General features: G+C 41.8%; 1 protein-coding gene across 2 annotated transcripts in view; it reads right to left on the bottom strand.

The window, feature by feature from the left end:
* Window positions 1-27,266, bottom strand: part of LOC126365914 (phospholipase DDHD2) — a 213,888-nt gene that overhangs the window by 89,998 nt on the left and 96,624 nt on the right. For both annotated transcript variants that reach the window (XM_050008651.1, XM_050008652.1), the window contains exon 2: window positions 19,721-20,176. In XM_050008651.1, the coding sequence (XP_049864608.1) occupies window positions 19,721-20,176 (456 nt within the window). The remainder of the gene's footprint in view (window positions 1-19,720; window positions 20,177-27,266) is intronic.

Below are 27,266 nucleotides of genomic sequence, written 5' to 3' on the forward strand. Positions count from 1 at the left end.
TCAATTAAATTCAATATTTCTTCTGTTACCCAAGGATTTCTAGCATTCCTCGTCTTTTTACCTACTTTATCCTCTGCTACCTTCACTACTTCATCCCTCAGAGCTGCCCATTCTTCTTCTACTGTATTTCTTTCCCCTATTCCTGTCAATTGTTCCCTTATGCTCTCCCTGAAACTCTGTACAACCTCTGGTTCTTTCAGTTTATCCAGGTCCCATCTCCTTAATTTCCCACCTTTTTGCAGTTTCTTCAGTTTTAATCTACAGGTCATAACCAATAGATTGTGGTCAGAGTCCACATCTGCCCCTGGAAATGTCTTACAACTTAAAACCTGGTTCCTAAATCTCTGTCTTACCATTATATAATCTATCTGATACCTTTTAGTATCTCCAGGGTTCTTCCATGTATACAACCTTCTTTCATGATTCTTAAACCATGTGTTAACTATGATTAAGTTGTGCTCTGTGCAAAATTCTACTAGGCGGCTTCCTCTTTCATTTCTTAGCCCCAATCCATATTCACCTACTACGTTTCCTTCTCTCCCTTTTCCTACACTCGAATTCCAGTCACTCATTACTATTAAATTGTGGTCTCCCTTCACTATCTGAATAATTTCTTTTATTTCATCGTACATTTCTTCAATTTCTTCGTCATCTGCAGAGCTAGTTGGCATATAAACTTGTACTACTGTAGTAGGTGTGGGCTTCGTATCTATCTTGGCCACAATAATGCGTTCACTATGCTGTTTGTAGTAGCTTACCCGCATTCCTATTTTCCTATTCATTATTAAACCTATTCCTGCATTACCCCTATTTGATTGTGTGTTTATAACCCTGTAGTCACCTGACCAGAAGTCTTGTTCCTCCTGCCACCGAACTTCACTAATTCCCACTATATCTAACTTTAACCTATCCATTTCCCTTTTTAAATTTTCTAACCTACCTGCCCGATTAAGGGATCTGACATTCCATGCTCCGATCCATAGAATGCCAGTTTTGTTTCTCCTGAAAACGACATCCATTATATGTGAACATAATCTATAATAATGACCCCCTCTTACCTTAGTAAAGAAAAGCGAACCTACGTTTACAGCATTTGCGAATTGGGGAAAAAGCTTTTGATAAAGTATCAAGTATAAAATATTAGGAGTGAAAAGTTATTTAGAACTTTTACATCAATCTTACTGCAGTTGTAAGAGTCAAAAACATGAAAGAGAAGCACAGTTGAGAAGGGAGTGAAACTGGGTTGCTGCCTATCTCCAATGTTATTCAATCTGTACAATGCACAAGCAACAATGAAAACCCCGAAAAAAAATATTAAAGTTCACACACAAGAATTAAACCTTGCAGGTTTGCCAATGCCACTGTAATCTGTCAGAGAGAGCAAAGAACATGGAAGTGAAATGGGTAGCATCTTGAAAAAGAGGTTATAGGATGAACATCAACGAAAGTAAAACAAGGGTAACTGTAATTAAATTGTGACTCTGAGGGAATTCGATTAGGAAATGAGATAACAAAAACAGGTGGGTTTTGGTATTTCGTTGCCAAAACAAATGTCAATGGTCAAAGTAGAGAGCATATATAGTGACCGATAACGGCAAGAAGAGCTAATCAGAAGAAGAGAAATTGTTAACATAGAATATAAATCTAAATGGTATAAAGACTTTTCTGCAGGTATTTGCCTTGAGCATAGCCTTGTACAGAAGTGAAACATGTATGATAAACACTACAGACAAAAAGAGAACTGAAAACTGAAGGTTATGAAATGTGATTCCACTGAAGAATGCTGAAGACTGGACAGGAAGATAAGGTAAATAATGAAGATGCACTGCATGAAATCAAGGAAGAACAAAATGTATGGCATAATATGACTAAATAACTAAGAGTGTGAGAGTCAGAGTGAGTTAGTGTGAGAGCGTACAAACAGACTGAAGATGATGATGACAGCAAGTTGTGTACTACTTTTCTCCATACAAGCTATTTTCCTAAGACTCTCCATGAAAATGTCATGAGCATTTATCTGTGACTGATTCATAAATCAGACAGTGACTAGTGACATAATGATATGAAGAAGAGGACAAAATGAAGGTGAGAGGAAGGATTGTGAATGGCATGGCTAACATCCTTGGGTTTGGCAGGCTAGACAGTGCAGCCGAAGTCCAGGCGCAGATGGGCACATTTGCTATAATGTAGAGTGATTGTAATTTTACACTGGAGAAATTGGCAGGATGGACCAACTATGAAGTAAACTGCTGCTGTCAGAACGTCAGCGAATAATATGAAAGGGCAACAGTTTGGGTCACTGACCAATCTGGACAGCTAACATCAACCAAAATGACCTTACTTTGCTGCTATACAAACAATTAATGTAGGTTAATTCTTACTAAGAAGAAGAAGACAGCAACCAGCCACTATTAATACTGCTATTTATTTAGGTAAATAGTGTCGTAACTGGTTTTGAACAGGCACGTTCATCATCAGACAGCTGTTCACATGATTTGCATGATACAATTTACATCATCAGTTTTCGATTTTTATCCTTCCACTGTGGCGAAATATTTTTGGTGGCAAATTCTTTTTGGTGTGTGTGTGTGTGTGTGTGTGTGTGTGTGTGTGTGTGTGTGTGTGTGTGTGTGTGTGTCCTGCAACTTAGCAACATAATAGCGCAGAATTTCCGACGGCACCAACACACCAAAAATATTTTGCCACAGTGGAAGAATAAAAATCACAAACTGACAATAATGTAATTTGTAACTTGCAAATCATGTGAACAGCCTTCTGATGATGAACCTGCCAGTTCGAAACCGGTCTCACCATGTCAGTTTTAGACAAAATAGCACACGGTACACAAACAGTTTAAAGCAAAGGGAAACTACTGCTGTACTTTTTCTCGAGGGCATGCAGCTCTACTGTATGGATAAATGATGGCATTCTCTTGGGTAAAATGTTCCAGGGTAAAATAGTCCCCATTTCGATCTCTGTGTGGGGACTAATTCATAGGGAGAATGAAACTGGGATTCTACAGGTCAGAACGTGGAATGCTAAATCCCTTGATCTGGCAGGTAGTTAGAAAATTTAAAAAGGGAAATGAGTAGGCTGAAGCTTAATATAGTGGGAACTGGTGAAGTTCAGTGGCAGGACTAATGGGACTTCTGCTGAATTGAATACAGGGTTGTAAATGCAAAATAATGTAAGGGTTTAATAACAAGTAAGAAATTAGGAATGCTGGTAAGCTTCTATGAACAACATAGTGAACCCATTATTGTAGTGAAGTCAGATCTTAAGCCGAAAACCCTTCACAGTAGTACAAGTTCATATGCCAACTAGCTCTGTAGATGATGATGAGACTGAAAAAATGTTCAAAGAAGTAAAAGAAATTTATCAGATAGGTAAGGTTGACAAAAATTTAATTGTAATGGAAGACTGGAGTTCGATAGCAGGAAAAGGAAGAGAAGGAAAAATAATAGGTGAATTTGGACTGGGGAAACGGAGCGAAAGTAGAATCCACCTGTTACAATTTCGCACAGAGTATAATTTGATCATCACTGACATTAGGTTTAATAATCACGAAAGGAGGCTGAATACATAGAAGAGACATGGAAACACCAGAAGGTTTCACATTGATTACAAAATAGTAAGATATGAGGGTGGTTTGAAAAGTTCTGAACAAAACAGAAAAAAGTACTTCCGTCACTGAAACTATTTTTATTTGTCAATGTAGTCTCCTTGTAGATTAATGTACTTGGTCCAACGATGTTCCAGTGCCTTGATCCCATCTCGAAAATGAGTTTCCTCCAGGCCTGCAAAATAGTTGTCAACTCCGGCTATCAATTCTTTGTTTGAACATTTGAAGTGATCTTAGTCCACAAAGAAAAACTGAGTTTTGGAAAGAGATGAAAGCCTGACAGAGCCTATCAGGTGAAGAATGCAGGTGTGGCAACAATTCATACCTTAGTTCGTTTAATTTTGCCATGACAATAGCACACGAGTGCGGGTGCACACTGTCTGGCCTTTTTGCGCTTATCTTTTGTTGCAATTAGTCCAGGAGATTAGCATAGTATTCTCCAGTAATTGTTTGCCCAGTGGGGGGATATATAAACAGAATCCCCTTCACATCCTAGAACACTGATGCAATGACCTTTCCCACCAAAGGAATTGTCTTTGCTTTCTTGAGTGGCAGAGAATCAACATGTTTCCACTACTTTGACTGTTTTGTTTCTGAGGTATAGTAGTGCACCCCTGTGGCCACAAACTGGTGCAAAAAAATCTTGTTCGTTTCTCCTAAAACGGACCAAACATTGTTCCCATTCTCACGCGTTTTGATCCAGCGTCAAGAGTTGTGGCACCCCATCTTGCAGATAACTTTTTTACTTCTAATTCTTCAGTTAAAATGTAATATACACTTTCAGACGACATCTAGCAAGCGTGAGCAATTTCACGCACTTGCTACCAGTGATCCTCCATGACTATTTTGTGCACTTTTGCAATGATTTCTGGAGTAGTGACATCTTGGGCGACCACTGCGCGGATCATCATCTAAGCTCTCCTGACCAAATTTAAATTCATTTATCCATTTGGCAACAGCTGAATATGAAGGAACAGAGTCCCCCAGTGTATTCTGGAAATCAGAAGGAATGTCCTTTGCTTTCATACCTTTCTTTACGAAGTACTTAATCACTGCTCGCATCTCGATTTTTTCGATCTTCGCAAATCGCTACATGGGAACAACAACAGAACCAAATCACCACCACAGCTCTCTGATGTGGCACATGTTTACAGGTAAGAGTCAAATGAATATCACATGAACAACTTGTTGTGCTAGTGATGACCTCTCGTGATGATTCCGAGAACTTTTCAAACGCCCTCGTACATGTTTTGGACCCAGATTTTAAATTGAAAAACTTTTACAGGGGCAGATGCGGACTTCGACCATAATTTATTGGTTCTGAAGTGTGGATTAAAACTGAAGTCATTGCAAAAGGTTAGGAAATTAAGTTGATGGAGCCTACATATGTTGAAAGGGCGACATGTTGTTGAGAGTTTCAGGAAGACCATTAGGCAATGATTGCCTACCACAGGGGAAAGAAACACGGTATGGGTAGCTTTGGGAGATGAGTTAGTGAAGGCAGCAGATGATCAAATACATAAAAAGACAAGGCCTCGTAGAAATCCTTGGATATCACAGGAGATACTGAATTTAAATGATGGAAGGAGAAAATATAAAAAGACAGCAAAAGAAGAAGATGAAAGGGAAAACAAACATCTAAAAAATAAGATTAATATGAAGCATAAAATTACTAAGCAGGAATGGCTCGAGGACTATGTAAGGATTTAGAAGCACACTTCACTATGGGAAAGATATACATGAAAAAACTGCAGGGGGGGGGGGGGGAGAGAGAGAGAGAGAGGGGGGGGGGGGGGAGCAGGAGCCTTTGGAGAACAGAGAAGCAGCTGCATGAATATCTAGAGCTCAGATGGAAAAGTACTAAGCAAATGAGGCAAAGCTGAAAGATGGAAGGAGTATGCAGAATGTCTCTACAGGGGGCATGAACTTAAAGCAATATTATAGAAAGGGTAGAGAATGTAAATGAAGATGAGATGGGAGATATGAGATACAGCAAAAATAATTTGACAGAGCAAACAATGACATAAGTCAAAACAAGACCCCTGGAGTAGGAGACATTCCATCATAAGTACTTATAATTTAGGGAGAGACAAGCAAAACGAAACTATTCCATCTGGTGCACAAGATGTATGAGACAGGCGAAATATCTCCAGACTTCACGAAGAATGTAGTATTTCCAACTGCAAAGAAAGCAGCTGCTGACAGATGTGGATATTACAAAACTATCAGTTTAATGAGTCACAATGGTTGCAAAATGGTAACACAAATTCTTCAAAAAAGATTGGAGAAACTGATAGAAGCCAACCCTAGGGAAGATCAGTTGGGATTCTGGAAAAAAGTAGAAACATGCAAGGTGCTACTGAACCTACAACTTCTCTTAGAAGATAGGTTAAAGAAAGGCAAACCTATGTTTATAGGTTGTAACATTATGTGACTGCCTTATCATTTCAAATCATTCACTAATCGAGCAGTCGCTCAGCAACAGCTACAGTTAGCAAATAATGTTGCGAGAATGTAAAAGGTGAACGACCTGTGGCGTAACTTGTTTATTGTCGAAGCGCCGTCAGAGATGCAGTGGTTATTGACTTTGAAAACCGCGGTGCGAAAAACGGACAGAAGAACACTTTTACACATTTTCTTTTTTGTGTACGGGATATTCTCGATGAACAGTTACTCATTCTTCTCTTGTCTCTTGTAACTTGTGTTGGACGCGCATGTCTTGCCGGCGTATTATTATCGTTAAAAGTATTATTATTTTAGTGTAAAGTAAAGTGCAATACTAAAAGTGCAATACTGCATAGCAGTAAATTTATTGCGCGACGTGTATGTGGAAACGTCAAAGGAATTATTGTCGTTACCAGAAGAGAAGTGCCAGTCAAAACGGCATCCATGTTAAATTTCTCATTGCAGTGCAAGTTGTTCTATTAATTGCCATAAATTCAGGTTTAAATGGAATTGGTGTATGGACTATTTATTTAGTGTAGAATCTATGTCTCACTCCTTCATGAAGTTATTTAATTTTCTTTATATTTTTGCCAAATAGAGAGTTCACAGTCACAAATTCTTTCGTCGAAATCGGACGGAAGTTGTATGCGGCGAAATATTTTCTCCGCACCACATTCTACTGGTAAATGCATGATAAACTACGGTCCCTTAGGAAATTCATGTTGAGCTATCCAAAAGTAATTATATTTTGAATAGGCATTTACTCTCCTCTGCAATGCAACTTCCGACTGATAGACGATCCAACAAGAGGCAGCCGCACACGGTCGGCGTTTGCAAATATATTTCCACTGCTGATTATAGCTATATGTTGCAGCACAAAAGAAACATATTGTTATAATTAGCGACTACAAACGGGGACGTTTATAATGTTTGTTTATGTATACACACTACGTAAACATATCGTTATAAGGTAAAGAAATATTTTGACAATGTTGACTGGAATACTATCGTAAAAATTCTGAAGGTAGCAGGAGTAAAACACATTGATCAAAAGGCTATTTACAATTTATACAGAAACTAGATGACAGTTGTAAAAGTCAAAGGCCATTAAAGGGTAGCAGTGGTTGAGAAGTGATTGAGACAGAGTTGTAACACAACCCCAATGTTCTCCAATCTGTATACTGAGCAGCAAGCACTAAGTGAAACTATAAGAAAAATTTGGAGTTGGAATTAAAGCTTAGAGAGAAGAAACTAAAACTTGGAGGTTTGCCGATTACACCGTAATTCTGTCACAGAAAGCGAAGTGTCTGCAAGAGCAGTTGAACAGAATGGACAGTGTATTGAAAGGAGGCTATAAGATGAACCTCAACAAAAGCAAAACAAGGATAATGGAATGCAGTTGAATTAAATCAGGTGATGCTAGGAGAATTAGATCAGGTAATGAGACATTTAAAGTAGCAGTTGAGTTTTGTTATTTGGGCAGAAAAATAATGGCTGATGGCCAAAGTCGACAGGATGTAAATTATAGACTGGCAATGGCAAGCAGAGAGTTTCTGAAGTAAAGAAATTTTTTAAGATCAAATATAGATTTAAGTGTTAGGGGCTCTTTTCTGAAGGCATTTGTCTGAAGTGCAGCCATGTACAGAAGTGAAACATGAATGCTATTAGACAAGAAGATAAAAGAAGCTTTTCAAATGTAGTGGTACAGAAGATTAGATGGGTAGATCATGTAACTTATGAGGAAGTACTGAAGAAAACTGCGGAGACAAGAAACTAGTGACGCAACTTTATCAAAAGAAGGTGTCATATAGAACACATTCTAAGACATCAAGGGATCACAAATTTAGTGTTGGAGGTACATATGAGTGGTAAAAACCATAGAGGGAGATCAAGAGAGAAAAACAGTAAGCAGTTTCAAAAAGATGTAGGTTGCAATTATTTGGAGATGAAGTGGCTTGCACAGGATAGAGCAGCATGGAGAGATGCATCAAACCAGTCATCAGATTGAAGGTCAGAAGAACACAACAGCATTCAGTAGTCACCATCTGACCAGGTTGCAGCAGCAGCTTGTAGCGACAGCAACCAGTACTGCACAGTTCAGTCAGCACAGTACTTCACTCTGCTGGAAAAGTTATGAACTTACAGTGTAGGCCAAAAGATGTCACTGCTAGAAAAGTCCAACTGAGAGCTTTTAGCATCGGTCACTGCGTGGTGTTGCAAGTATGTGGACATGCCAGCCCACATAAAAACATAATGGGACCCCAATGACAGAGGCTGCAAATTTGATGTCCAATTTATTTCAACAGCATTTTAATCCCACGTGCCCATTTTAAAGGGGTCCAGCAGGATTGCAGACCAGAGGTTTCAGATGTGCCTCCGCTGCTGCAGCTTTATTAGACCTGCATATAATGTGTACTAACATGGACCCAAGACAGAGTGTAGTGGTTTGTTGCGGGTGCTGTGATGGTGTAGTGATTTAACTGGTCACTTGTGGGACAGGATTTGTTGCAATTTCAGTGGCCACCTGAGTGACAGATTGTGTAGTGTAGCATTGTTTGCTTATGCAACAGTACATGTTGTGGTTTCAGTGGTTATCTGAGCAACAGATTGTGTGTTTTTCATTAGTGGTCATTTGTTTGACAGGATATATCAGGAGAGCAGCCATCACCTGAGCAACGCATTGTCCACGGTATTCTTCAGTGCACTCTCCTGCGATGGGCCCTTTACAGTGGCTAAGTGGTCGCCCCCCTGTCATAGGTGTTTCTAGTTACATGTACCAATATTTGTAAACTTAGTGAGCAATTCTATCTTTTGTGCTAGAACATCTCTTGTTTCACTTCCTCTATAAATTATCCTGAAGTGGTGATACATGACTGGCAAAGACCAATTAGACCGCTTGTCGACGTACATCATAATTACCTCCAACTAAGTGCTTCCCACTTACTGCACCACCACTGCTGACATTGTTGCCTGATCAATGTCCAGCGAGCTGCCACCCATGGTCTCCCATATTGCCGTCTCCATACTACCTTTCTCGCCTACAGGACCAGCCCAATAGTTCAAGTACGTCGAGGCCAGCTTCCATTGCACTTGGCATCTATGTGCCACCAACCATGAGGCTTTCCAGCACCTCAAGAGGAAGCTCGTATGCTGCCTCTCTGTGGCCCCAGCTATGAGAGTACATTAGCTGATTACTGGCAATGACACTGACATCAGTATTCTGTCACAGTTCCTGTGCCACTTTAGCAGCACAGCCAAGAGCGGCAAAGTTATAGACAAGCTGCTGTGTGTGCTTTGCTTTGCCTGAACTGGCTGCCTGACCAGGCACATGCCATCCTCACAATTCAGCAGACACTTTCACTGCAGTAACTAGTGCCCCTCGCTGACACTGTGGTCTAAACACTCACTGCAGCCCTGTGTTCTGGTCTAGCACATGTTGCTGCTACCAGCCTAACCAACTCTGCCTCTGACACAATAGCTACACCATTCACCACACAGTGGAATGCAACACACTGGAACCCACTTTGTGCCCAGCCAGCTGCTATTTCCACACTGCCACACACCCTTATCAGCACACTTCTTGAATGATGCTGCAGCAAAGTCAAATACACTATGTGCTGGAATCACTTCACATTTGGAGAGCAAGCTTCCCATTGTCACCCAACATGCAACCAATCAAATGCCGATGGCATATGCCAGTGAGCAAACATGGTTGTCATGGTGCATCCACATGCCTGTCGATCTCATGTAGATGGTCTGGCCAGCATTTCCTTACTGACCATCTCTAATCTGGATGTCTACCCTGGTGAACAGATCTCTGGGTGTTGTAATGTAATGAACTGTCGGAGACAAAGTTCATCTCATGCGAAAAGTACTATGCCCACAGTAAAGAGTTAAGGTAATTTCATTATGATGCCAGAAAACATGTTTAATTTATTTAATTGTGAATATTTTCTTTTATGATAAATAATGGACTCATTTAAGATGTTAAATGCTGTATATTTATATATATACACTCCTGGAAATTGAAATAAGAACGTGAATTCATTGTCCCAGGAAGGGGAAACTTTATTGACACATTCCTGGGGTCAGATACATCACATGATCACACTGACAGAACCACAGGCACATAGACACAGGCAACGGAGCATGCACAATGTCGGCACTAGTACAGTGTATATCCACCTTTCGCAGCAATGCAGGCTGCTATTCTCCCATGGAGACGATCATAGAGATGCTGGATGTAGTCCTGTGGAACGGCTTGCCATGTCATTTCCACCTGGCGCCTCAGTTGGACCAGCGTTCGTGCTGGACGTGCAGAATGCGTGAGACGACTCTTCATCCAGTCCCAAACATGCTCAATGGGGGACAGATCCGGAGAACTTGCTGGCCAGGGTAGTTGACTTACACCTTCTAGAGCACGTTGGGTGCCACAGGATACATGTGGATGTGCATTGTCCTGTTGGAAAAGCAAGTTCCCTTGACGGTCTAGGAATGGTAGAACGATGGGTTCAATGGCGGTTTGGATGTACCGTGCACTATTCAGTGTCCCCTCGACGATCACCAGAGGTGTACGGCCAGTGTAGGAGATCGCTCCCCGCACCATGATGCCGGGTGTTGGCCCTGTGTGCCTCGGTCGTATGCAGTACTGATTGTGGCGCTCACCTGCACGGCGCCAAACACGCATACGACCATCATTGGCACCAAGGCAGAAGCGACTCATCGCTGAAGACGACACGTCTCCATTCGTCCCTCCATTCACGCCTGTCGCGACACCACTGGAGGCGGGCTGAAAGATGTTGAGGCGTGAGCGGAAGACGGCCTAACGGTGCGCGGGACCGTAGCCCAGCTTCATGGAGACAGTTGCGAATGGTCCTCGCCGATACCCCAGGAGCAACAGTGTCCCTAATTTGCTGAGAAGTGGCGGTGTTGTCCCCTATGGCACTGCGTAGGATCCTACGGTCTTGGCGTGCATCCGTGCGTCGCTGCGGTCCGGTCCCAGGTCGATGGGCACGTGCACCTTCCGCCGACCACTGGCGACAACATCGATGTACTGTGGAGACCTCACGCCCCACGTGTTGAGCAATTCGGCGGTACGTCCACCCGGCCTCCCGCATGCCCACTATACGCCCTCGCTCAAAGTCCGTCAACTGCACATACGGTTCACGTCCACGCTGTCGCGGCATGCTACCAGTGTTAAAGACTGCGATGGAGCTCCGTATGCCACGGCAAACTGGCCGACACTGACGGCGGCGGTGCACAAATGCTGCGCAGCTAGCGCCATTCGACCGCCAACACCGTGGTTCTTGGTGTGTCCGCTGTGCCGTGCGTGTGATCATTGCTTGTACAGCCCTCTCGCAGTGTCCGGAGCAATTATGGTGGGTCTGACACACCAGTGTCAATGTGTTCTTTTTTCCATTTCCAGGAGTGTATATGTATATATGAAGAAACTTCCACATGGGAAAAATATATTAAAAAGAAAGATTCCAAGACTTACCAAGCGGGAAAGCGCTGGCAGACAGGCACAATGAACAAAACACACAAACACAGAATTACTAGCTTTCGCAACCGATGGTTGCTTCTTCAGGAAGGAGAGGGAAAGACGAAAGGATGTGGGTTTTAAGGGAGATGGTAAGGAGTCATTCCAATCCCGGGAGCGGAAAGACTTCCCTTAGGGGGAAAAAAAGGACAGGTTCCCACCCCCACCCCCACCCCCACCCCCACCCCCACCCCCACCCCCACTCCCACTCACACAGACACAAGCAGACATATTTAGGCAAAGAGTAAGGGCAGAGATGTCAGTCGAGGCGGAAGTACAGAGGCAAAGAAGTTGTTGAAAGACAGGTGAGGTATGAGCGGCGGCAACTTGAAATTAGCGGAGGTTGAGGCCTGGCGGATATCGAGAAGAGAGGATATACTGAAGGGTGAGTTCCCATCTCCGGAGTTCGGATAGGTTGGTGTTGGTGGGAAGTATCCAGATAACTCGGACGGTGTAACACTGTGCCAAGATGTGCTGGCCATGCACCAAGGCATGTTTAGCCACAGGGTGATCCTCATTACCAACAAACACTGTCTGCCTGTGTCCATTCATGCGAATGGACAGTTTGTTGCTGGTCATTCCCACATAGAAAGCGTCACAGTGCAGGCAGGTCAGTTGGTAAATCACGTGGGTGCTTTCACACGTGGCTCTCCCTTTGATCGTGTACACCTTCCGGGTTACAGGACTGGAGTAGGTGGTGGTGGGAGGGTGCATAGGACAGGTTTTACACCGGGGGCGGTTGCAAGGGTAGGAGCCAGAGGGTAGGGAAGGTGGTTTGGGGATTTCATAGGGATGAACCAAGAGGTTACGAAGGTTAGGTGGACTGCGGAAAGACACTCTTGGTGGAGTGGGGAGGATTTCATGAAGGATGGATCTCATTTCGGGGCAGGATTTTAGGAAGTCGTATCCCTGCTCGAGCCACATTCAAGGTCTGATCCAGTCCCGGGAAGTATTCTGTCACAAGTGGGGCACTTTTGGGGTTCTTCTGTGAGAGGTTCTGGGTTTGAGGGGATGAGGAAGTGGCTCTGGTTATCTGCTTCTGTACCAGGTTGGGAGGGTAGTTGCGGGAGGCGAAAGCTGTTTTCAGGTTGTTGGTGTAATGGTCGAGGGATTCAGGACTGGAGCAGATTCGTTTGCCACGAAGGCCTAGGCTGTAGGGAAGGGACCGTTTGATATGGAATGGGTGGCAGCTGTCATAATGGAGGTACTGTTGCTTGTTGTTGGGTTTGATGTGGACGGATGTGTGAAGCTGGCCATTGGACAGATGGAGGTCAACGTCTAGGAAAGTGGCATGGGATCTGGAGTAGGACCAGGTGAATCTGATGGAACCAAACTAGTTGAGGTTGGAGAGGAAATTCTGGAGTTTTTCTTCACTGTGAGTCCAGATCATGATGATGTCATCAGTAAATCTGTACCAAACTTTGGGTTGGCAGGCTTGGGTAACCAAGAAGGCTTCCTCTAAGCGACCCATAAATAGGTTGGCATACGAGGGGGCCATCCTGGTACCCATGGCTGTTCCCTTTAATTGTTGGTATGTCTGGCCTTCAAAAGTGAAGAAGTTGTGGGTCAGGATGAAGCTGGCTAAGGTGACGAGGAAAGAGGTTTTAGGTAGGGTGGCAGGTGATCGGCATGAAAGGTAGTGCTCCATTGCAGCGAGGCCCTGGACGTGCGGGATATTCGTGTATAGGGAAGTGGCATTAATGGTTACAAGGATGGTTTCCGGGGGTAACAGTCTGGGTACGGATTCCAGGCGTTCGAGAAAGTGATTGGTGTCTTTGATGAAGGATGGGAGACTGCATGTAATGGGTTTCGTCTTTCCCTCTCCTTCCTGAAGAAGCAACCATCGGTTGCGAAAGCTAGTAATTCTGTGTGTGTGTTTGTGTGTTTTGTTCATTGTGCCAGTCTGCCAGCGCTTTCCCGCTTGGTAAGTCTTGGATTCTTTGTTTTTAATATATTTTTCCCATGTGGAAGTTTCTTTCTATTATATATATATATATATATATATATATATATATATATATATATATATATATATATATATATATATGTGTGTGTGTGTGTGTGTGTGTGTGTATGTATGTGTATATATGTGTATGTGCGGATGGATATGTGTGTGTGTGTGTGTGTGTGTGTGTGTGTGTGTGTGTGTGTGTGTGTGCGAGTGTACATCTGTCCTTTTTTTCCCCTAAGGGAAGTCTTTCCGCTCCCGGGATTGGAATGACTCCTTACCCTCTCCCTTAAAACCCACATCCTTTCATTTTTCCCTCTCCTTCCTTCCTTCCTGACGAAGCAACTGCCAGTTGCGAAAGCTCGTAATTCTGTGTGTGTGTTTGTGTGTTTTGTTCATGTGCCTGTCTGCCGGCGCTTTCCCGCTTGGTAAGTCTTGGAATCTTTGTTTTTAATATATATATATATATATTTGGAGTTTATTAAGGTCAGTAGACCAAAGAATCTAGAATGCCTGAATGTCTGCAACTTCCGGGCACATGTTGGCTTGCCTGCCATTTCTTCGTCTGTATTGGAGGGAGATGGACATGTTTATGCGACAAGTGCAGTATAATTGATTTAGAGTATCAATGTTCATAGTGAAAATGGTGTAGTTACTAACAAAAAGCATGAATAAATAAAAATTTTGGCTGAAAGTATTTCAGATCCAGTGGTGTTTATTTCAAACAAGAAGAAAAACCCAGGCCACACTTGTTGGAATGATTATTTTGCAGACAAAACTTCGAGAACCCCCTAGACAAACGAGATCTGCTGTGTGTAATCTTTCAGCAGCTACTAAAAAATAAGGCGTGCTGAAATTATGCTGGAACTAGTCGTATTATTCTCATTCAAAAACACGTGGTGAGAGTGTGGTCATACCACAATACCCCACTTAAGATTCCACAATTTTTCAGTTATCTAAGAAATGAGATAGATAACAACCAGTACAGTGTCAACCAGCAACACCATTTCGGCTGTCAGCTGCCAACAACTTCATCACCATCTATGGTGTCTACCCAATAGAACTGGACCTAGGTTTGCACCACACCTTCACCACCACATACTTCACAGAACCAATCTTCGGTGCCAATTTCTTAGCACGTTTCTGTAATTTCTTAGCACACTTCTGCCTCCTCCATGACAGTGCCAGTTCTCATCTCATCGACAAGGTTTTCTGTTGTTCAGCTGTTGAATTCCGTCATGTTGCGCAAAACTTTGTGCTGAAGCTCACCCATGCCGTTGACACATGCCAGTACCAGGAACTTCTCACGTATTTCGTAGCCATCCCACAAACACACCTGGGACCTAGGAAGTGCAGCACAGCACAGTCCATCACATCTGCACCATGCCTTATCCTCCAGCTTTCAGAAAACCATGACTCCTCGTAATGGAGCGACCTGCTGATAAAGCTGAACTTTGGGTCATGCTTCAGGTTGGCACGATTTGCCATTTGGACAGCCCCTGGTCCTCTCCTCTCCAGTTCATACCGGAGAAGGGTACCACCTGGTGACCATGAGGTGACTATTGTGCTTTTAATGCATGCACCATTCTGGACAGATATCAGGTTCCAAACCTTCACAACATCAACCATGCCCTCAGCAGCATTTTAGTATTCACCATCCTTGACTGCATGAAGGCATGTATGCAGATACCATTGGCATGGAAGACATCCCGAACGCAACCATCACCATGCCCTTTGGATTCTTGGATCACTTGACACGACATCTGGTCTCCGAAATGCTGCAGAGACAAGGCAGCAATTCATCAAGAGTGAGCTACATGACCTACCCTTTTGCTTCGCCTATCTTGAAAACATACTGGTTTTTCTCTCTTCACTGCAGCAACAGCATGAACATGTCAAAGCATTTCAACAGCTAAACAATTTTGGGGCCATCATTAATCACTCCAAATGCATCTTGTTGCCTCCCACAAGACCTTCCAGGGCCACCACATTTGTGCAGAGGGCATCCCTCCATGAAAACTTTCAGGCTATTCAGGAAATTCAGTGTCCATGAACTTTCTGAAACTCAGAATAATGAACTTCTACTATTGTCATCTCCCCAGTAGAGCCTCCATTCAAGAGCCACTAACAGGTGCTCTTGCTGATCCTAAGACTAATGGCAACAATTTGGTTCCTTGGACAAACCAAATGGATGCCACCTTCACTGCTGCCAAAAACAGTTTTGCTGATGCTGCATTTCTGTCTCGCCCAGCACATGATGCCCACTTGGTACCGGTGTTCAATCCCAACCAGCATACTTGAGGTGCAGCCTTGCATCAACACTTCAGTAGTTCCAGGCAACCTTTACCTCCTTTACAAGGAAACTTACACCTACAGAATGCCAATGGAGTGCTTTGACAGGAGGCTGCTTGCCATCTATGAAGCGATCCGTTATTCTGAAGGCTAGAACCATGCATAAGTAATGCAAATTACCATAACAGGAAAACCTGGACTATGGAACGACAGAAGAATGTCATTTGGTCAGCTGAATCTTGTTTCAAATTGTTTCCAACTTCTGGCCGAGTTTATGCCCCAATAATGAAACATAGCAGGGGTTCAATGGTGGTTTTGGTACCCATACTGAGGTACTCCATGAACCAGATGGTTACTCTGCAAGGTCACATTACTGCCACACATTATGTGAGTCTTTTGGCTGATCATGTCCACCCAACAGTAAAATGTTTCTTCCCCAACGGAGATACCATGTTCAAAGATAACATTCTGAGATGACTGGAAATGTTCTGAATGCCAACCGTTTTCTTACACCGTACTGTCAGTCCCTTCCTATCTCTGACAGCAGCAGTATCTTTTAAATATTATCAGTCTTTTCACTTGCTAGTCAGAGGTGACACCTATTCCTGACATATCAGCTGAAACTGTGGCACAAGCATTTGTGAGTAAATTGATTGTTCGCTCTGGACTTCCACTCCACAGCATCATGGATCGCAGATTGCAATTTGAGTCCCAGCTATTCAATGAGCTAGTCCAATTCTGTGGCACTCTTTGTCACTACACCACCACACGCCAGACTGTCAGCAATGGTATAATCGAGTGATAACACTGCACTCTGAAAGCAGCTCTACTTTGCCACAACACAACATGGACTACTCAATCCCCATCATCCTTCTCAGTCTCCACACCAGTTTCAAGATAGACCTCAACGCCTCAGCGGCTGAGCTGGTCTGAAATCAGCCCCTTCAGATACCTGTCCCAGTATATCACATATTAAATTCCTAATAAAACACATTGAATACCCACAAAATTTTACTAATATTTGATTGTTGGATTGGGAACATAATTCATCAGCAGTCAATGTTAATGCCAACTGTTTCAATTTAGCTAAATAGTTAGCATAAACAGAGCATAGTTATTTTATAAGAAAGTAAAATGTTTTGTGAAATGATTTGCCTAAACATAATAAATATTCAAAGCCCCGTCAAACATTTCTCTCATCTATTTTACTTCTTTTAGGCAAATCATTTCACAAAACATTTGACAATTTTTTTAATTTTTTTTCTTATTTTCAAGCTTTACTCAGAAAGCGTGATCTTACCGACACCTCAAGGTCTTCCTAGCGCGTCATGTTCTCAAAATGTCCCAAATTGAGTACTTGATTCAAAAGAAGCCTTTTTGACAAATATCACACCAATATGTCATTTTATGCATAAAATAGCTATGCCTTGAAGAATGAACTTTTTGAAACTTCACTTACAATAAACTATCAGCAACTGTTCACAAAATATTTGTTTTCCCTCAACTCACATATTTTCCTTAATTGCCCAACTACATTCAAATAATTAAATATTTGTTTGCAAAGCTAGACTTCACGGAGCTTGATTTCTATAGCATTAGTCTACTTCTCAGTCTTCATTTGGCTATGAAAATTCGGATAAAAACCCATTGTGTAATTTATGGAGAGTCTTGTTTTCAACCAGCTCAAACATTTGACCAAAACCTTTTAAGTGTTAATCATATGACGAAGTATTTGCATGCTGTCATTTGCAAAAAACCTAGTTTCGATATCTTGAGCCGTTTTTACAACCACCTGCTTCTCTATGTGCATAGTAGGAATTGGGCATGCCACACACAACCAGTATGCTGGGTATAAAAACCAATATCAGAGAAAGAAATGACATATCATTCTGCTCTCAACTTTAAATACAATTTCGATATGTTTGCTACATTTTATATGCATTAATGTATGGCCTAAAATCAACTATAAACAACTTCTACACAATGCATTTTTACTTCTGAAAACAAAAATTTTGTGCAGCCATTTACGTACTTTCATGCACCACAGCAACTATGTCTAACAACAAAAAGAAATTCAGTCCCTTATCGAACAAAGGTATCAAGCTGAAAAGATGCAAAAGAATCAAATTTTTTACGCCAAACAGTTTTCTTAAAACTAGATGTTAAGTTCTTCATAGCAGCCAGCACGTCAGCTCCAGCACTTCACTGAGAAGACATAACTGTTGCCATCCATCACATGTGCTACAGCAATGAGATTCAAACACTTTGAATTCAAATGTCGCTAGTTAGAATGGATAACCAGCAGTGGCACAGATGTTGTCAATCTACACTTCCTTAGCTGTACCTGTGGTAGTGTTCTCTCTCCTGAAGCTGTTGTGTGCTGTCAACACTACGTCCTACATAAGCAACAGAAGTGACTAACAGCACAGGACAGACTTGATTCTTTCGCCTCTAAGAAACTGATACATTGCTTGATTAAGGACTATCTTTCCTCTTGTTATTCATCATAGTTACTGTGTTACATGAAACTATGTATAAGACAGCATGAAATTTTTAAGAGTTTGCAGAGGTAAAAACACACTACGTAGATTTTGCATACAGTTCATTTCATGTCATAAATTTCTGCTTATGGAATGCACTCAACATATCAAAATTGTATCTGAAGTTGCTTCTGTCACTCACATAGGACATGGGCATAGTGAATGCAGTGGTCGGGTCAGAGGTGGATTGTTTACTGCGTTTTTAAGCAACTGCCCCAGCGATGGGTTCTGCGTGACATTTCTGTGATTAGTTTCTTGTACCAACAGTGTTGTTAATAAATGTTAACTTTGTGAGCAATTATGTTCCTTATGTGATAGAACATACCCGTTGTTCTTCCTGTGTAAATTATACCAAATCTCATGGTACGTCACACCGACTAGGACACATTCTGTCAATCACCTATAAATCATTCTTTGATACATCAAGACCTATACCTGCATGTAGTTTCTAACAGTATCTTATCCATATGCTTCCACTAGCAAAAGGTGGCTTTCTGCAGCAGATTTTTGAGATGAAAGACGAAGAATAATACCTTCAACACATCCTGTTTAGTAGGTAAAAAAACAAACACGTTCAAGGGAGTAAATAGGTACATTTTTCCCTCTCCACTCTGAAGTTGCACACAGATCAGAGAGTCTGGCGTTTCTACAGCGAAGTAAGTCCCATATCACTGTCCACTGTGCAGCACTAAAAACATAAAATGTTTGGACATGCAGTTTTAGTTATAACATGAATGTGCATTTTTGTGAATTTTGAAATGTCAGATGGTAGCTTTTTGGCCTGGGGCTGTTGGTTGTACAAGATCGTTGAGAAAGGACGTATGTGGATGTGTGGCACATCAGTTGTGGCCAAAATTGTTTGAAATTTTCATGTAATAGGAATATAAGCTTACAAAATTTCTCTACAGTTTTATGGGTTTAGTAAAGTTTTCCACAGTTGATTTTGTAGGCTTCAAGTCTGAACAGCACCTTTAATTTCTGGATTTAATAAATTCATTACCACACTAGTGGGCCAGCCTGTATCAGCACTCATGTCATTAAGCAAGGGTGAAATAAACATTTTTTTGTTTACTAAACAAGACTGCTGTGTTAAGGGCATTTTTATTTCATTACCAATATCCTGCCTGAAATTTAGTCAATTACCATGACTTTAATAGAACAGTTACTGGAAACTGCAACGAGTGCGAGGTCATCCCCTAGACCCTCATGTAGTCAATAAACTTCAAAATTGTTCACGTACTTCATTAAGCTCTTTTACATGAATTGTGAGTATAGAGAGGGTAACAACACATGAAGGTGTCTTCATAAATAACTAGAGTAACATAAATACCTACTGTAAAGTGGTGTACTCTGAGGTGGACGATCAGGAATATGTACTTCTTGCTGAGGTGGGATGGTCAACTGAAATGGTGCCACAGGTGCAGGAAATGATGTCTGAGCAGCAGGCTGCGCAAAAGAATGTGCTGGCGGACCTCCAGAAGAAAGACCAACTGTTTCCAGAGAATGTGGTGCAGGTATTGCTTGAGGCAGATCCTTCACAACAGTTATACTTCCGTCAGTTTGCTGTGCTGGAGGTGAAGGAGGCTTCAGAGGTATGTTTTGCACTCCAGGGGATGTTCTGCTACTGTCAATGCTTGTTGTACCTATCAGGTGAAAACTACTTGAGGGAGCATTTTGTTGCTGATTGTTCAGTGGTGAGAATAGTTTTGGGACACTGATGTTAGGTACTCGTGGCAGCCCAGTTGCAGATGTCTGTGGTTCTTGCCCAATGAAACTATCAGCTTCAATATCTGCAAAATTTAAAACAGAATCAGAATTTTGCTGTCTCATGATGTACAAGTAAGTTAAATCATTGATTTTATGTACAGGAGACTCATCAGATGTTATATATTACTGCAAAGTACATTGGTTAAGTCAGGGGGCAGGCCTAAAATGATTTTTTTTTATTTAAGACTGATAATGTTGAATTCTGATGGGGAAAGGAAAGCAGGAACAATAATCTGAAGATCCGAGACCTCACATTTTTAGTGGACTTAAAACTGCACACTTGAATGCCCATTGAAACACGAAAATCTACTTACTTATTATTTGATGGGGAAAATGTAAGCACTTTATAAGAAAATTGCATTGTGGCAGGGACAACTTCTGACAAAGAACAATGCCTATTTCTCTAGTCTACCTGGTGATAAGGAAAATGTGAATTTTGACTAGTTCTTTGCAATGTTGAAAGAATTACAATGACATTTCTCTAAACATTTTCATGATACTACCAGTCTCACATTTGTATTCGACCCTTTGCCATCTCATTTGAAGGCACCCCTGTGCATTTGCAGATGGAGCTGAATGATCTGCAATTTATGCATCTCATTTAAAAGACAAGTTATTTTATGTCAAACTTCCCAGGAGTTCTAGGAAATTTTCCTCAGGACGCATTCCAAATCTCCCTAATAGGACTTCAAAAATGGTAACAGTTTTTTGATCACTGTATGTATCAAAGTGGTCCCCCCCCCCCAATAGTGAACCTACATATTCCACATTTATCTGGCAACCTGAGTTACAAGAAAAACAGAGAAGCTGTTTGTACCTGTCTGTGTGCTTACAGTTTGGGTCAGAAGTAAATTTCATTATCTTCAACGAACCAGAAATAACACTGAGAATTGTTCTTATTTGTGTCAAATGTTGCCGGGAGATGTAGCCACTGGAATGTTGGCAGAGCAATTCTAGACGATAAAATTTGATTCTCCCTACAGGTGGAAGAAACATTTACTCCGCCTTTAATGGCATTCTATAGAGACTATTTGTTCTTCCTATCTTTCAGTATTTAAGCTTAAAGGTTTTAAGAATTTTACAGGGAACGATGTGGCATGCACAGTATTACTGATGTAATGTGGTTGTAAACCAGTTCTCTTCTCCTCTCTCTCTCTCTCTCTCCCTCTCCCTCTCCCTCTCCCTCTCCCTCTCCCTCTCCCTCTCCCTCTCCCTCTCCCTCTCCCTCTCCCTCTCCCTCTCCCTCTCCCTCTCCCTCTCCCTCTCCCTCTCCCTCTCCCTCTCCCTCTCCCTCTCCCCCTCTCCCTCTCTCCCTCTCTCCCTCTTCTGCACTTGCCTTAAATATTCCTGATCTTAACATATTTTCTGTTATATGCAAGAAAGGTTGATCTGTTCCCTAAATTCCTACTCTCATGTTACATTCACAAAGAAAGATACATTATTTTAAATAATTCCCCCTCTTCATTATGTAGAGTTAGTTTACTCTAACTCTTGAATATGAAAAGGTTTGCAAATACTGTCACCAGTCACAAAATTTGCTGATACTAAATTATTTATTTAGTGACATGTTTCAAGGTGATACCTTCTCATGAGGCTATAATGGCGTTACAGAAAATTTAATATAACTGTATACAGATATTCGATGTTCTTTACATGACTGCTGTGATCGTCTTGCGAGAGAGAGAGAGAGAGAGAGAGAGAGAGAGAGAGAGAGAGAGAGAGAGAGAGAGAGAGAGTAACCTAGCAATGACACTTTGTATATTGATCTGCTCTTCACACAAAAAATTTTATAAAACCATTACTTACTTGACAGTTCAATAAAAATTTTCAAGTTAACAGCATCCATGTAAAGAAACTTTAATGTCTTTATACATTTATGCTGAATGTTTTTGTAATGCCACTATAGCCTGATAATGAGGTATCACCTCAAAACATGTCGCTAAATAAATAATTTACTAGTCAACAAATGTCATGAGTAGTGTTGGTATCTGAAAACCTTTTCATATTTTTGAAACAATCATGGGTGATTAATGGACAATATAGCTTCCACTTACTCGAAATCTTGCCATGTCATTTAATCTTTGACACTCACAGAAGAGAGAAATCTTCATTGTCCCCAGACACTGTTCACCATGAAGCTGTTGTAATCTACTGTCTGCATTTATATGTTACAAGCTCAATAATTGAAATACATTGTAGTTGCTTGTACAACGCTATTCTATTAAGCAGCATTTTGAATACCACTGAACAAACATAACAAATGTGTAGTTACCCCCATCCAAAAAATAAATGTGGACAATTACATAAGCATGAATCACACAAGATTAGCTGTTGCCACTCAAAGTTCTGAAATCATGCTGCTGGGAGTACAGAGGAGAGATTTACTCAAGAAAAGTCACAGCCTTAAATACTGGTGTGTGTAGTTACTAGAAATCACCCCAAGACCTGGCATTTCAAGATACTGGAAGACTGGATCATTAACAGAAAGTAATGTAAACAAATATAACTAACAACCTACAAAACATTGCTACAAATATTCTCAGTGCCTTAAGTGAAGTTCTCAACAATATTTTGCTGTCACCAGTCTATCTGCTAATAATCACAATAATGACCAACTCAAAAGCGGAAAAAAGCTATTTATTAACTGCTGACCTGTTACATAGATCTGCTGATAAACATATTCAACCATTATACACTCCTGGAAATGGAAAAAAGAACACATTGACACCGGTGTGTAAGACCCACCATACTTGCTCCGGACACTGCGAGAGGGCTGTACAAGCAATGATCACACGCACGGCACAGCGGACACACCAGGAACCGCGGTGTTGGCCGTCGAATGGCGCTAGCTGCGGAGCATTTGTGGACCGCCGCCGTCAGTGTCAGCCAGTTTGCCGTGGCATACGGAGCTCCGTCGCAGTCTTTAACACTGGTAGCATGCCGCGACAGCGTGGACGTGAACCGTATGTGCAGTTGACGGACTTTGAGCGAGGGCGTATAGTGGGCATGCGGGAGGCCGGGTGGACGTACCGCCGAATTGCTCAACAAGTGGGGCGTGAGGTCTCCACAGTACATCGATGTTGTCGCCAGTGGAAGGCGGAAGGTGCATATGCCCGTCGACCTGGGACCGGACCGCAGCGACGCACGGATGCACGCCAAGATCGTAGGATCCTACGCAGTGCCGTAGGGGACCGTACCGCCACTTCCCAGCAAATTAGGGACACTGTTGCTCCTGGGGTATCGGCGAGGACCATTCGCAACCGTCTCCATGAAGCTGGGCTACGGTCCCGCACACCGTTAGGCCGTCTTCCGCTCACGCCCCAACATCGTGCAGCCCGCCTCCAGTGGTGTCGCGACAGGTGTGAATGGAGGGACTAATGGAGACGTGTCGTCTTCAGCGATGAGAGTCGCTTCTGCCTTGTGCCAATGATGGTCGTATGCATGTTTGGCGCCGTGCAGGTGCGCGCCACAATCAGGACTGCATACGACCGTGGCACACAGGGCCAACACCCGGCATCATGGTGTGGGGAGCGATCTCCTACACTGGCCGTACACCTCTGGTGATCGTCGAGGGGACACTGAATAGTGCACGGTACATCCAAACCGTCATCGAACCCATCGTTCTACCATTCCTAGACCGGCAAGTGAACTTGCTGTTCCAACAGGACAATGCACGCCCGCATGTATCCCGTGCCACCCAACGTGCTCTAGAAGGTGTAAGTCAATTACCCTGGCCAGCAAGATCTCCGGATCTGTCCCCCATTGAGCATGTTCGGGACTGGATGAAGCGTCGTCTCACGCGGTCTGCACGTCCAGCACGAACGCTGGTCCAACTGAGGCGCCAGGTGGAAATGGCATGGCAAGCCGTTCCACAGGACTACATCCAGCATCTCTACGATCGTCTCCATGGGAGAATAGCAGCCTGCATTGCTGCGAAAGGTGGATATACACTGTACTAGTGCCGACATTGTGCATGCTCTGTTGCCTGTGTCTATGTACCTGTGGTTCTGTCAGTGTGATCATGTGATGTATCTGACCCCAGTAATGTGTCAATAAAGTTTCCCCTTCCTGGGACAATGAATTCACGGTGTTCTTATTTCAATTTCCAGGAGTGTATTTGAAATGTGAAATTACACAGTTATCTCTAAAGGGAACAGAAACACACTATCAACTAAGCTTGTCCACATCCTTACTGACAGTATGCACCATAGTTAGGAGAGAGTTCTACTGCTGTTACGAGTGATCATTTTAATTTCCTCAGCAGAATGTGATTCATTCAACTCTTGCATTAACCTCTTTTGTATAGATTGAAGAATACTATTATGAAGAAAAAATGGTTTGTTATTTGCAACAATAGTTTTGTATTCTTTAATAATTATTCTGTTAGTAGTTAAACAGTGGTTCTGAGGCTAGGCAGATCACTGTGAGACTGTAAATCCAAAAGCTTAAGGTTCAATACTCAGTGTGAGATCTTTTCCCTTTTTTATTACTTATTTCACCTCTGGCAAATGTTTAGTTCAGAAGCCCTTACAACTGGTGAGTAATGGGTGTGTGTGTGTGTGTGTGTGTGTGTGTGTGTGTGTGTGTGTGTGTGTGTGTGTGTAAACATGAAACATATTGTTTGCAACATTCTTACTCTGTTGCAAAACCAATTAAGTACATTACAGATTTTTTGTTGTTGTTGTATCAAATGTTTAAAAACATGCTAGAGAGATTTCAGTTTAGTTGTTGACTTCATCATTAATGTAACACTACTTAAGTCACCATATGAATGCTAGTGCACTTGTGGTTAGACCCTGCTATTCTTCTGCAATTTTTTACCAGCTCTTAAAAAAAGGAAATATATTTTGTTCTAATTTTAGACGTAGGATATTCCTAGGACACCACATCTAAATGCTAAAAGGTGTGAAGAGCAACCAGTCCTGTTAAACATAAAACTATTGGTGTAAACTGTCATATCAAGTAGGTTACACATACTAAAATTACCTTTATACTACAAATAAAGCACATGACAACAAGCAAACAATCAGGATTTCAGATTTGTACATAATCTCTGTCATTGAGAATGCTGTATAGTATGAAACACCCATACCCATCAAATCCACTTAACACTGTAGCTTAGAATCACAATAACAGATGCAAAAATAATTTTCATGTGAATTTTCTCTTTATGTGCATGGCTCAGAATGTAGTTGTGTACTCTGGTGTTGAAATATTCAACAAGCTGCCATCTAACATCAAGTGAGAAACTGAGTCCCTACCAATACCACATTAACCACTATTTCTACAAATTATCTGAATATCTAGATTCATAGATTAAAAAGTTCTGTTATTACATGTCATTAAGTAGGGTTTGTTATTAAACTGTGTGACTAATACTAATGTGCTGTGAATAGGACACAGAGCTTAAACAGCAGATACAGAGTAAAACTGAGGAGGTAGCAGCTTTTTTTTCTAATACACCAGCTTTCTTAATAATTTACTCAATTAAATTTAAATGGCAGAAGTGTTAACAGCATGAAGCAGTATAGTAATTTACTACTGTTAAAACAGTAAACAGGTCAAGTTTTAATATCTTTGTCTTATGTTAATGAATATCTCGACTCTCTTCGCATCACTGAAGATTCTCCTTGATGGGATCCACGGACCATAGCGAATGAATGAACAAACAAACAAACAAAAATATGGCATAGATATGTCCGAGGAGAATCTCTCTTCACTCTGTTTGCACACAAATTCAAGAAGCATCAACACTGGTTGCTGGAGCACAGTAACAATAGCTTGCCAATCAACCACATCCCAGACATGTTTGAAGGAACACACATCAGACAAATTGCAGACTATTAAAGCAAGGGTACTTCTTCAAAGAATGCTTCCTCATTCCCTGTAATTTTTGGCTGGGCAATGTTCTGCTAAATACTGTGAGTGGAGTTGCCTGAAGAAGAGTACCCTGGACTTAAAATGTCCCTGATGCAGCAGTTGCTGTTCACATTCTTCTCATTATGTAAGGACTGGTATTACTTCTTGTATCGCATGACACATGGGACTGCCAAACTTGGTGACTGTCCACTTAGCTAATCAACAACGCAGGCTACTCACATGTTATGTCTTGGCATCTAAAATACATGCAATCATTACTGTAGCATATGTTTAAGACAGCTCATCCAAAGACAGTATGTTTAGCCACTCAGCCTGTCACCAGTAAATTTCATACGGTCAATTCTGTGAAGCACTTATGGTTTGTCAGAAATGTAAGCTGATGCAACACCACACATGCCACCACTCCAGCCCTCAGTAAAAAGTGTAAAATAATTGGCACAGAGAGACCAACAACTGGTACAATACTCCAGCACTGAAACAAGACTTGGGACAAACATGAAGAGCATATTACATGCACAAGGATAAGATGGCAGCACCCTACATCATCATCACATTGCATAAAGCAGTAATCACTTCCTGGTGTGTACAACCCTATTTACCACTCAGGATCGAAAGCATCATTATAATTAAAAAAAATTAAAAAATGTGGCACTACAGCTAACATGAAATGGTATAACGAACTCATTTTCTGAAGACTAGTTATTCAGTAATGTATTAATTAATTCCTGTACTGAAACTGTGCCCTGTGATGTTCACTAGGAATACTGACACTTGCTATCGCCTATCCACTTTGTTTAGTGGCTATTAGATGACTGATCTTTTTGTAACTTTGACATTTCCATTTACACAAGATAGAATGCTGTTGTATCTATTTGTATGAAATTTCTCTGCTTTCTTACTCACTCCCTACTATTCTACACGTTCTACAAGTTTGCATTCATTCAAGCCATTCTTCCTGAGCATTAAATGTAGTAGGGGGCACAAATTCAGGCTATATTACACAGCTGAGAGACTTGTGGTGAAATCTCAGTTAAGACAATGAAACTGCTGGTAAAGTGGAAGTTTTAGTACCGTAATATTCATTCACATAAAATTCCTCAGCATATTCATACAACCAAGGTACCTGACGAACACCATTCAACAGTTTTGCAAACCTTAAACAGTTTATGTATTAATAGCCAGAAAATGTGAAGATGCCATTCATACAGAAGAGAGATGCTTAGCACGAAGGGT

Source organism: Schistocerca gregaria, chromosome 4 (genome assembly GCF_023897955.1).
Source record: "Schistocerca gregaria isolate iqSchGreg1 chromosome 4, iqSchGreg1.2, whole genome shotgun sequence".
Lineage (NCBI taxonomy): Eukaryota > Metazoa > Arthropoda > Insecta > Orthoptera > Acrididae > Schistocerca > Schistocerca gregaria.